Source organism: Myxocyprinus asiaticus, chromosome 50 (assembly GCF_019703515.2).
Source record: "Myxocyprinus asiaticus isolate MX2 ecotype Aquarium Trade chromosome 50, UBuf_Myxa_2, whole genome shotgun sequence".
In the NCBI taxonomy this organism is placed as follows: Eukaryota; Metazoa; Chordata; class Actinopteri; order Cypriniformes; family Catostomidae; genus Myxocyprinus; species Myxocyprinus asiaticus.
This window is the reverse complement of record NC_059393.1, coordinates 12,669,167-12,682,720: the sequence shown is the minus strand read 5'-3', so window position 1 is coordinate 12,682,720 and position 13,554 is coordinate 12,669,167. Positions and strand designations below refer to the sequence as shown.

Below are 13,554 nucleotides of genomic sequence, written 5' to 3'. Positions count from 1 at the left end.
CACAAGGAAGTAACGTCCGACTTGAAACTGTGGCCATACAATCTCCATCTCGTTGGACGAGTTGAGATTACTCTGTGTTCCACCGAACACTCTAACAGATCCGAAGGAGACTGCCGAGCAATCCGCATCTTCATCCGTTTGCCTGCAGAAGTGAAGAGATAAAAGATTTCTCTTCCATCTTCAATCAAGTCGATGTCGCTGATTTCTCCACCAGCGATTCCGCCTGCTGACAGAGCGAGAAAACGGCCTCCCGTCATCACCCGAGCCTCGAGGAACCGAGTCTGAGTTAAAGGACGGATGAACATAAATTCTGCATCCTCATGCAATTCAAGTAAGAGGTTTATGTCTGGGCAGAGATAGAATATTATAGTGTGTTATTCTTGTGTACCAAGGTTTTTGCTTGTACAGTTTACGGACTGCCATGTCCGCTCATTATTAATACTCAGGGTATTAATTATCACAAATTTGATTTGCTATATTGTGGTCCAACCACATTGGGCTGTTGTGCATTTCCGCCATCGCAGGTGAGACCGGCAAACTGAGTTTATCCATTAAAGAATCAAAGAACACGGAACGGTTTACGAGCTGTCCACCGCATCTCTGAGTGATAAACTAACAGCTGCTTTCTCTCCCACGATCGCGAAATTGGCTTTGGGACCATCACTTAATTCTCTCTCTCTCTCGTACTAACCACACACACACACGTGCGCGCGATCCCTCACAAACATTCTTGGACACATTTTTGGCTAGTAGATAGCTTCGTGATAAAGCTCAGCTTTGTCCCTAAGCTATCGTACAAGCGGATACACGCAGTAACAGGTAGACGCCATTGACTGGTTTCTCTCCGCCCACATTCGCGGCCATATTCTCTGGCCGGATGTCTTGCGTGACATACTCTCCACGAGAGTCACGTCTGCCATTTTGTGCGTGTCCCACCTTACACACACACACACACACACACACACACACACACACACACCCTTATGTGTTATAGGATTATTTTGATTTCCATATCTAATCATATCACTGTTTAGTTTGTAGTTGTAAGTCGGAAGTTTACTGACTGCATTGTATTAATTATTAATTGATATTACTGCATAAATAAACTTTGTTATATTACAAAGAGAAGTGTTTTGGTTTGTTTTGCATACACCTGTGTCATGCTGACGGGATGTCAGTGCTCGGATTCAAGCCTTCATTCATTGTTTTTTTCCCTGAAAATCAATATTCTTCGGATGTCGATTTTCCTAAGAAAACAATCTAATATTGAGACTGTTATACTATCTGATTATTAGTCCCTGATTCCAGGGTGGTGCCCCATCAATGTTAATCCTTATTAATATTCTATTGATTTTTGATAATTGATAATTATCTTTGATGATTGTTGAATTTGAATGATCAATAAGCTAGTGTTAATTTTTGTTTTTTAATGTTTCTTCGATGTTAATGATTAGTGATTATCTTTGATAATTGTTGATTAAATGAATAAAAAAAAGCTAACATTGATTCTCATCAATGTTCTATTGATTTTAATCATTAATAATTATCTTTGATAATTATTAATTATTGCTAATAACCAAACCCGCTCCTAAACATAGCGCAGTACATTTACTGGAGCCCCATATGAGGTTTTAATGAGTTAGATTCAATTAATTAATTAAAATATTGATTAATAACTAAAGAAATAATTATCAATTATTTCTGATAGTAACACTGATCTAAACAACCAGTAAAGCCCTACACAGCCTCGTTGTCATTCCTGTTAAAAATCAAAGATGGCGCTAGCGTGAATAAGGTTGATTGCGAGTTCAGTTGATACTTGAAATTTCTTAGGCAACACTGGTGGATTGTAATGGTAGAATTGCTGTTTTAGGCAATTTCCAACATTTTAACCACAGTGCTAATGGTAATTGACCCTCTCTGCAGTAATCCTCATGATCACCTATGAACTGCACTCACTCTGGATTCAAAGCTTCTTCTTATGTTTACTATGATCATGGTGATCTCATCAACCCGTGAGAATAATGATCAGACCCAGGAATATATAAAATCTTAATCTCTGGTTGTCTTTGAATGACTACTGTATTGGATGGATTGCAGTTGTCTGAATGAATTAGCATCATACACGTGGTGCTACCATGCAGTCTGTTCTCACTCTGAATCTCAGCCGTGCAGCTCTTAAAATGAAGGGCTTCAATAAATCTTGCGGTTGTGTTGGTTCAGAGTTCTGGCCCAATAAAGCCCAAACCGACGAATGTTGCTACCCTCTCTCTGACTTTTCTCAATATAAACAGTTCAAAGAACTGCTTCTGTATGCCTCTGCAAATATTTCAGTACAGCTCAATCATAATTGCTTGATTGTACTTTGTATTGTGGAAATACATTTTGTTACTGTGAGAGAGTTATAGCTTCATAATGAAGTTCTGATTAACAAATGTCATCTATATTTCATGATGTGGGAATCCTATAGTTGATATTCTCAGTTACATTTGAAATATGTCATTGTATATTTAAGTTTGTGCACATTTAGAAACTGTTTAGAACAGACATCTACTTACTGTACCAATGTGTAAACAAAGAAACGAAACAAACCCCAAGAGAAGACTGCAATCAATTTCGGAAAACATTCACTTTGAAAAAATGTTTTTCACTTTTTTATTTAGCCTATGGTAATGATACATAAAGCAATGTCTTTTCTTTCAGGAGCATTTAACGAAAACTAAAGGCAGCGTGCCAAATGAATGCAATCTCCAAGTTCCCATGGAAGCTGAGCTGATATCTCGCCATTCACCTCCAGAGCATTCTCCATTCTTCTCGTCTTGTGTTTGGCAAAGTGAAGATAGTTTGTCTGTTTATTGACATCAGTGTAAACAATATCTTATATGTTTCAATATATTGTTTGTTTACATTTGTATTTTATCTCTGACACCAGGTTCCATCATATATAGAATTGTGTGGAAAACAACTACCAGTGTAAACTTCACAGTTATTTTTTTCTGAATGTTTTACCTTAGATGCTTTTTTTTTTTATTTATTTATTTTTAAGTTTTAGCATGAATAATTTAAAGAATATAATGGTAATACTTTACAATAAGGTTGTATTCATTAAAATTAGTTAACTACAATAGGTAATGTGAACAATGAGCACTATTTTAACAGCATTTATTAATCTTGGTTGATGTTCATTTGAACATATATATATATATATATATATATATATATATATATATATATATATATATATATATATATATATATATATATATAATCAAATCAAATCAAATCAAATCACTTTTATTGTCACACAACCATATACACAAGTGCAATAGTGTGTGAAATTTTTGGGTGCAGTTCCGAGCAACATAGTAGTCGTGACAGTGATGGGACATATACCAATTTACAATAAACATCAGATTTACAACACAATTTAAAATCTAATATACACATAATTACACATAACACAATATACAAATAATACCATACAATGTACAGTATACAATACACACAATATAGAATACACATTATACAATAAAAAAAGTATATATAGTATATATAAAATGTACAGTAGGTTGTATTGTACTGTATTGACATTCAGGCTGTCGGTTGATAGTAAGTTGCCAGTGTGTTGTTAAGAGAGAATATAATATAATAATAATATAATTTATGACAGTCCGGTGTGAGATGTAAGAGTAAGAGTAATAAAGTGCAGTGCTGATGTATTTTGATCGTGGGAGATCAAGAGTTCAAAAGTCTGATTGCTTGGGGGAAGAAGCTATCATGAAGTCGGCTGGTGCAGGTCCTGAAGCTGCGATACCGCCTGCCTGATGGTAGCAGTGAGAACAGCCCATGGCCTGGGTAGCTGGAGTCTCTGATGATCCTCCGAGCTTTTTTCACACACCGCCTGGTATATATGTCCTGGAGGGAGGGAAGCTCACCTCCGATGATGTGTCTGGCAGTTCGCACCACCCTTTGCAGTGCTTTGTGGTTGTGGGCTGTGCTATTGCCGTACCTGGTGGAGATGCAGCCAGTCAGGATGCTCTCTACAGTGCAGATGTAGAACCGAGTGAGGATGTGGTGGTTCATTCCAAACGTCCTCAGCTGTCTCAGGAAGAAGAGGCACTGATGAGCCTTCTTCACAACGGCTTCAGTGTGGATGGACCATGTGAGTTCCTCAGTGATGTGGACACCCAGGAACTTGAAGCTGCTGACTCTCTCCACTGGTGCTCCATTGATGGTGATGGGACTGTATTCTCTACTCTTCTCCTTAAGTCCACCACAAGCTCCTTTGTCTTACTGATGTTGAGGGAGAAGTTGTGCTCCTGAGCAAACTTAATGATGGCATTGGAGCTGTGTGTTGCCACACAGTCACGTGTGTACAGGGAATACAGGAGTGGGCTGAGAACACAGCCCTGCGGGGCTCCAGTGTTGAGGGTCAGTGATGAGGAGATGTTGCTGCCCATTCTAACCACCTGACGTCTGCTTGACAGGAAGTCCAGGATCCAGCTGCACATCGAGCTGTTTAAGCCCAGAGCCTGGAGTGTCTCATCAAGCTTGGAGGGCACTATGGTGTTAAATGCTGAGCTGTAGTCCACAAACAACATTCTCACATAAATGTTATTTTTTTCCAGGTGGGAGAGAGCAGTGTGTATTGTAGATGCAATGGCATCATCAGTGGAGCGGTTGTTGCGGTAAGCAAACTGCAATGGGTCTAGTGATGGAGGCAGCACAGAGCAGATGTAATCTCTGATTAGTCTCTCAAAGCATTTGCTGATGATGGGGGTCAGAGCAACAGGACGCCAGTCATTTAAGCAAGTGATTTTGGAATGCTTTGGAACAGGCACAATGGTGGACGTTTTAAAGCATGTAGGGACTACAGACAAAGAGAGGGAAAGATTGAAAATGTCCGTAAAAACACCAGCCAGTTGGTTCGCGCACACTCTGATGATGCGGCCCGGAATGCCGTCTGGACCCGCGGCTTTGCGGATATTCACCCATCGGAAGGATCAGGTTACATCCGCTACAGAGACGGAGAGTGAACTAACCTCTGTAGCTTCGGCTGTGAGAGGGCGGTGTTATTTCCCTCGAAACGAGCATAAAAAGTATTTAGCTCATCCGGGACAGAGGCAGCGGTGTTCACGGCAGAGTTTTTATTCCCTTTAAAGTCCGTGATGATATTAATTCCCTGCCACATGCTTCTAGAGTTGGTGGTGTTAAACTGTCCTTCAATCTTGTCCCTGTACTGGCGTTTGGCTTCTCTGATTGTTTATTGGCTTGTTTATGCTCCTCCGCATTGCCGGAATTAAAAGCGGAGGTCCGTGCATCAAGTGCTGAGCGAACATCGCTATTAATCCATGGTTTCTGGTTCAGGTAGATCCATATTGTTCTGGTCGGAACGACGTCCTCTACGCACTTTCTGATGAAACACGTTACGCTATCAGCGTAAAGCTCAATGTCGTCATCAGAGGCGGACCGGAACATCTCCCAGTCCGCATGATCAAAACAGTCTTGTAGCATAGGGTCTGATTGGTCTGACCAGTACTGGATCATTCTGAGGGTGGGTGCTTCCTGTTTCAGTTTCTGCCTGTAAGCGGGCAGAAGCAGAATGGAAGAATGGTCTGATTTGCCAAATGGTGGGTGGGGGAGGGATTTGTAGCTGTCCCGGAAGGGAGAGTAGCAATGGTCCAAAACCCGGTCCCCTCATGTGTTAAAACTAATGTGTTGGTGGTATTTTGGTGCGACTGATTTGAAACTGGCTTTATTAAAGTCCCCGGTCACAATGAACGCGGCCTCAGGGTGCACGGTTTCCTGCTTGCTTATAATCCCATACAGTTCCTTGAGTGCCCGGTCTGTGTCGGCTTGTGGGGGGATGTACACAGCTGCGATAATGACCGCTGTGAATTCCCTCGGTAGCCAGAATGGTCGACACAAAAGCATGAGAAATTCCAGATCAGGAGAGCAGAAAGTCTTGATAGAATGTACATTCCTCTGATCACACCAGGATTTGTTGATCATAAAACATACACCACCACCTCTGCATTTACCTTCTTTCGCTCTGTCCGCTCGGTGCACGGAGAACCCCTCGGGTGCAATGGCTGAGTCTGGTAGACAATAAGGCAGACAACATCCAAGACAAAAAACATAAGAATTGTAAACAAAACAAACAAAACACTACAATGTTGTGTCGGAGCTCGCAACGCAGCAGCCATACTCAGCTCCATCTTGAGTCATTTGCGCCATCTTGAGTCATTATATGTATTGCACATATATATATATATATATATATATATATATATATATATATATATATATATATATATTGAAATTTGTATACATTAACATTAGTTAATGCATTATTAACTAACAAGAACTAACAATGAACAATTGTGTTTTTACAAACACTTCTTGGCAATGAAGATGGGGGCAGAAGATGACGCGGAGGCTTTCCTCGACCTTTTTGAGTGGACGGCTGAGGTCTGGAGCTGGCCGTGTGACCAGTGGGCGGCCAGGCTCTTTCCGCTCTTGTCCGGGGAAGCCCAGCTTGCTGCCCAACAGCTGGAATGTATCAGATACTGGTAAGTGTCAAAGGGGTTACTTACCAAGCATTGGTGGACACAGGTTGTAACCAAACCACTATCCACCAACGCTTGGTTCAACGCGAGGCTTTGGGTAGAGCTAAAATGGTGAGGGTGAAGTGTGTGCATGGGGATATTCACAACTACCCTGTGGTGACCCTTGTTATTAAATTTCAGGGAACAAAACCTAGAGTGGAGGCCACAGTTAGTTCCCGCCTCAACCATCCGCTGATTTTGTGGACTAATTGGCCTGAATTTAGAAATGTATTAAAGGGAATATGCGCGAATGGGTCCTGCACTAAAGCAATGAGACGTGAGATGTGCGATGCTCTGGCAGGGGAGGCGGAGCCAGGGCCATCTTCATCTTCTCCACATCAGGATGACGTGAGGGGGGGAGAGGCTGCAGCCCCTCCCATCCTCGGGGGATTTCCAGAAGGGGATTTCCCTTTGGAGCAGTCACGAGATGAAAGCCTCAAGCATGCCTTTGACCATGGTGTTCCATGTGGCTCATTATAATCCCATGGCAGGTCATCTAGGGGAAAGAAAAACACTGAACTGCCTAATAGCCCGTTTTTATTGGCCGGGCATGTGCGGCATGCCGCGAATGCCAGCTGGTGAATCCACTAGCCACCCCAAAAGCGCCATTGCGCCCTCTTCCGCTGATTGAGGTCCCCTTTAAGAGAATTGGAATGGACCTCGTCAGGCAATTAGAGCGGTCAGCATGCAGACATCGCTTTGTATTGGTCCTAGTGGACTATGCAATGCGATATCCGGAAGCAGTGCCTCTGCGCGATATCTCAGCACGCAGTGTTGCAGAGGCACTCATCAAAATAATCTCCCGGGTGGGGATTCCGAAAGAAATCCTCACCGATCAGGGCACAACCTTTATGTCACGAACACTACGTGAGCTTTACGAATTATTGAGCATTAAATCAATCTGCACCAGCGTTTACCATCCACAAACAGATGGCCTGGTGGAGTGATTTAATAAAACCCTTAAAATATGATACGTAAGTTCGTGCACAAAGATGCTAGAAATTGGGACAATCCCCTGTATATCTTCTCCATGCCCAGTAGGGGTTGTATGCATGAAGAATGTGAATCACCAAAAACACAAGAAGAATGTAAAAGTGAAAGTTAAAGTGGAGATTGACTTAGCAGGAGGTGAATTTATAGTAAGAAAGGACTTAAATATTGACACCTATCATATCGCTTCTGAAGACATTGATTTAACCACTGGATTCATATGGATTACTTTTATGCTGACTTATGTGATTTTTGGAGCTTCAAAATGTTGGTAACCATTCACTTGCATTGTATGGACCTACAGAGCTGAGATATTCTTCTAAAAATTGTCATTTGAGTTCAGCATAAGAAAGAAAGTGAGAGTAAATGATGAGAGAATTTTTCATTTTTGGGTGAAATATTCCTTTAATCTATTCCTAAAAAAAAATAAAAAAAATAAATAAAATAAAAATAAAAATAAAGGCTCATGCTTAAATGCTTTGCAGACATATATCAGTTGTGCCTATGTACGTATTTCTTTACAAACCTAAAATGTTAATTAAAATTATTTTTTGAAATGGACTACACCAGTAGTGTATATCTGATTGAGGGTGTAGTAGTATCATCAGGTATGTGTTTTAGTTCCTAATTACACTCACCTTGAATCTAGAATTGCTCTGTATCATCTGTGGATCTACTGTATGCATGTTTTACACCAGTCTATTGTGGCATAATCTTTCCATGTTAATATTATTAGTATGAAGTTGCTAGATGTACAGAAGAAAGATGCCTATTCTTGTTTACTGTTTTATTGTTTATGGATTATTCCAGCTCATTGCAAGAGAGGGAAATGACAAGACGACCCTCGGCATAATAGTCATTTATTAAAATATGATGGAAAGATTCCAAGAGCTTGTATGCAAACTCTTTATGGCAAGAGGTGACATCAGAGATTACGGGTCTGACTGTGGCTTCCAGCGCACAAAATAAGAGAATCCCAATCCAAACGTTCAGGCAGGTAAGCAGACATCCAAGGCAGCTACAGAACTTTAGTGGTGGGGTGTAGTGGGGAATGAGGGGGCACTAAATTTATAAAGATTGTCAGTCTGATCACACAAAATACAGTAGAGAATCACAAAACTAAGCAAAGACGGAAGAAAAATACAAATCAATTGCCCAAGAATAGATAAAGACGTTTGTGGCCATATGTACAAATGGGGGTTCAAGAGTCCTTCATTAAGATGCCATGCAGCAATGATTAAAGCAGTTTTGTGCTTGAACAAAATCCAGCATTTTAGTGTGAAAGAATCATTTTACATTGATACCAAATGTAGTTCTGAGATGGGGTCTGATATGTAACATCAGAAATATGTTTGCTGATTTCACATCATTTAAAAACTTTTGAAGAATTGGTGGTACAAATACTCACATGGTCGCCATGATGAACATTTTCACTGTAAAATCATAAATGGGTCTTTAAATCAACACTTATTATATTTATATTCAGATATGCTTAAAAAAAAATTTCACTATGTGAATACTCGAAAACAGCCATTTTCAATTGTTTGCTCTGCATTAATTTTAACAATTTTACTTGCAAGTCTTTAAAGTCAACATGAAACAGAACCGTCAGCCAATTTTACCTCCATAATTAGACTTATTTCCAAGTGAAAAAAAAAAAGATGTTTAATAAGAAAAAAATGTAGGTTGTGACTGTTTTATAACCATTGGGGACTGATTATATTGTGAAAAATGGGCTTGAATACAAGTTTGTAGTCAATTGTAGATCTCTTAAAATAATGTGAAGGTCCCATTCACTTTCATTGTAAGTAACCCAGATATTTGCCCTTTTTTTCAAAGAAAAGGAGGGAAGAATCAAATTTAAATTTTGTGGTAATCAACATTACGCCACAAATGCTGTAGATTGAGCTTAACTTGTATTGAACCCGGATTACTTTCTAGCCTAGATAACATCAGCTGAAAGGAAAGTTGTTTCAGAGGCGGATCAAGTCATTTGATGTAATAATTACATTTTGAAAGGTAACGAATACAAACATTTTCCTTTGGAGTAACATACACTGATAAATGACGCATAATATGACCGATGACGTGTATTAAGAAAGTAAATAGGGTCAATTTTCAATCCATGTTGACTTTAACACCAATTACTACAGTATATATACTACAGAATACAGTCAAATTAACCATTCAGGAAAAAAAACGGTAGTCCTCAAGTCTCAAAGCTCTCATCCATTCATTGTGATGCAAACAGGTAAGTAGAGGTGAAGGACAGACGCTGTCTTTGGTATAGAACACAGATGGCTATAATGAACACATTCATTGAAATCTTACGATAGAAAAGTTGCACCAGATCAATTCATTACAGCTTTTGTTATTTTACAGTGGCAGGACTAATGGCCGTTTAATGTAAATCACTCCGATCATTGTTTACCTCCTTAACTACATTTTTAAAAACGTGCTACAGTAAACAAATACATTTAGTCTTGACCCCTTGCTACTGTGCTTAAACACATGGATGAAACCAAAACAATAAATTAAGCTTAACCTGTGACATACATTTAAAACATAGAACATAACAACTGGTGTTCTACAATGAAAGAAGTCCACAGAAGTAAGCCAGCAAAAATTAGAATAAAAATAACGTAAAAAAAAAAAGAACATTTCGAAACTCAGTATTAAGTGAGATTCCTCTCTGATTTAGTGTCTCACGACATAATTAAGTACTGGTCAAGAAATACGAAAACTGTACATACCAAAGAAAGCAAACAAAAAGAATATATTCTTTTCTGAAATTTTTTGTTTTGTTTTGTTGTTTTTATATGAAATCATTGCTTTGCAATTTTATGCATCACAGTTATCTCCCACATGACCACACAAATGTAAACACCTCTTATCTCTTTTCAATTGTATAACATTAATACTTATATATATATATATATATATATATATATATATATATATATATATATATATATATATATATATATATATATATATATATATATATATATATAATGTACTTTTTATTTTACATATCTTAGTTCACATCAGCACTGTTAGCTAACATGGAAATGAAATAAGGCAAGACTCACATGACTGTGACATCAAATTATTAATACTGATAGTTAAGGTTGGTTGTTTCACTTTTTTTTTTTTTTTCATTTTTGTTCTCTGCAGGCTTTGGTCTTGTGTTGAATGAGGCAGTATTTTTTCATTCTGCCTCTGAGACTGTATTTTGTTCTTGGAACCCATGTCCTTTCTCCCGTAAAACTGCAAAAATCTGCAAAAAATGTTACAATAAAACAAAAAAGTAAAATTTTTGCACCTATAAATGAAAATGTCATGAGGATATCTTTCTCTTTTTTACTTTTGGAAGGAAGATGCTTGCGATACTCAGCCTCAGAGTGACAAAGAAGAAGAAATGACTGCCAATTTTAATAGAAATACTTATTTTTTGGTGAGGGGTTGGAATAAAGTCTTTGTGGGTGGCACAGATGTGGGCACTGGCTGGTTGTCCATTACAAATCTGGCTCTGGCCCAGTTTGTGTGCCTTAAAACAGACAAGAGGGAGTGAGGATTGGGGGGCACATGGCCAGGCCCTAATGGAAACATTGGGTCAATGCTGGCAAACCAGTTTTAAGTCATGAAAGAAAGCCCAGTCCGGTAATCTTAAACCCTCCAACTTAAGTCTGAGTGTAAATTTGACCTTTGATTCACAAGGTCAGCTGCACAAAGAACAAATAAGGACGGACAGTCATGGTTCGACAACACTATGACAAATCGGTGGCCAAGAGGTCATTAAAACACTATTTGTTTGGTTCATTTCATTTCTTAATCAGAAATGTATCTGCCCCTTGAGCCAAACGCTTGCTTTTAGGTTTCATCTTCCCTTTTCTTATCTACAAACCGTAGAGCCAGTACGAACTGTCTGGCGCATTGCAAACCCACTCAGTCAGTGCGCATCTCACGTACGCACGTTTCATTATTCAAAGGCTATGTCTGTCGATGACGCTTGACTGAGGTGGTGCTGGGAGCAGTGCGTGCGATGCGTTGAGACGAAAGGTTTGCGGTCGTGTTGCCGCCAGTCCTCAGGCACGTTTGGCGTGCAGCATCTCTATAAGTAGATTGTTACAGGGCACGTCACCATTCAGGTGTTTGTAGTACAGATACTCCTCCGCCTGCAGGCTGATGGCCCGGATCTCCGGCAACCGCAGCAGCAGCTGGCCGAATTTGTCTGTCTGCTGGGGGTAGTTGCACATGACGTAGTCCAGCAATGCGGCATTGATCTGTTCTTGGACGCTCTCCACCAGATGGAAGTTCTCTAGGTTTTTCACATCTGAAATGAGATTGTATGGTTGTTAAAGTGTGCAAATTCTGCACCACAAGTGGAATCAAATGGAAATGCACAAAATAATGATGCTTTCAAACAGATTTCCTTAATACTCCCCCATCTGCCATCTGTCGCCCAAACAGCTAATGTTACTATTTTGGTCTGCTCAAACAAACTTATTTTCAATATTTTGAAAGCACTACAGAGAGTAAATCAACTTAAGAATGGTTTAGTTCACGTTACTATAATAAATAATAATTATATTCTGCATTTATTATTGTATTTTTATAGTATACATTTATTATAAATAATTATACCATAATAATTTATTTAAAATAATAATTCTTAAACAGCATTTTCGCAGAATCTTTTATAATTATTATGCATGCAATTTTCAAATGAGAAACTACATGGAATTTTTGGTTCCACACACTGCATGACCATTTTTACTTTGTTAACTTAAGTAAAACAATTTAAGTTAACAATTTTAACTTAAAGTTTTGATGAAAAAAAAAGCTAATGGACATGCATCAACTACCTACAGAATTAATTTTGGGGGAAAAATCAATCTCCAAGGATGAAAAAACAATCACGATCTGAAATGCCTTCTCATTTCTTCAGCAGGGAAGAACAATTTAACTTTAATTTTCCATGCTCCAAATCAGATGTTCACATTTTCCTTGTCATGTCTTTAATTTATGACGATAACAGAAATCTTGCAAGCTGCATGTGTTCCTGAGTTCCAGATGAGGGTGTGGATGGTTTTATGGCTGCAGGAACTGCTAATGAATCCCTGGCGTGTGGCTCTATTTAATCAGGTTTGAGGGGCCACCTCATGTGATCTTTTATTTATCCCTTTGACCCAGGGTTGAATGGGAGTGTGGTCATCTCACCTAATGGAGACTGCTGGGGTCCATGTGCAACTCCAAACGATTGTTAAAAAGCACTCTGACCCACCCAGCCATAACTAATGAGCCAGCTGACACTTCGCTCCCTGCTCTCTTTTCCCCTAAAAATAATCAGGACTGCCTCACCCGACAGAAAAAGAGAGAGACAAAAGGGCAAGAAGGGGGGAAGTGACTGCATCAGCATGTAATGAGGTCTGTAGAACAAGCTGTGAGTCCTTCATGGCACTGGTGAGGATGTTTGACCCCTGGGTGACACCAGCAGGCGCAATCAGGACAAAGAAAAGGGAGGGGTTTACCAGAAGATGACCAATTACAAATCTCTAGCTCCACTCCGGTGATTTAGCCCTCACGAAAATAAGTAAACAAACAATGCAGTCCTTAGACCTGTCAGTCAAGACAACATGGTAGAGAGAAACTTGGATAGTGCGTCCCATATCACCTGTTTGGATTGTGGAATTCCTCTATATTTCACAGCCTTTCAATGCAGTGCTTTGATTTTTACTCTTTATTAAATTGACTAGGTTAACATGATCACATATATATTTCCATTAGTGATTCGTGAATGAATTGTTCTTTTGATCCAATTCTTTTTTATGATTTGGTCGATGCATTGCGATCTTCATTTGAATCTCTCTCGTTAACATGCACTCATTTACAGATGCTCTTTACAGAACAGCTGGTTTTCTTAAAGAGACAGTACCGGTTTTAACACGTGTTC

At 39.3% G+C, this 13,554-nt stretch overlaps 1 protein-coding gene across 2 annotated transcripts in view; it reads right to left on the bottom strand.

The window, feature by feature from the left end:
* Positions 1–10,620: 10,620 nt before the first annotated feature.
* LOC127439292 (nuclear receptor subfamily 5 group A member 2-like) overlaps positions 10,621–13,554 on the bottom strand; it is a 90,306-nt gene continuing 87,372 nt past the window's right edge. For both annotated transcript variants that reach the window (XM_051695532.1, XM_051695533.1), the window contains exon 7: positions 10,621–11,934. In XM_051695532.1, the coding sequence (XP_051551492.1) occupies positions 11,687–11,934 (248 nt within the window). In that variant the 3' untranslated portion in view covers positions 10,621–11,686. The remainder of the gene's footprint in view (positions 11,935–13,554) is intronic.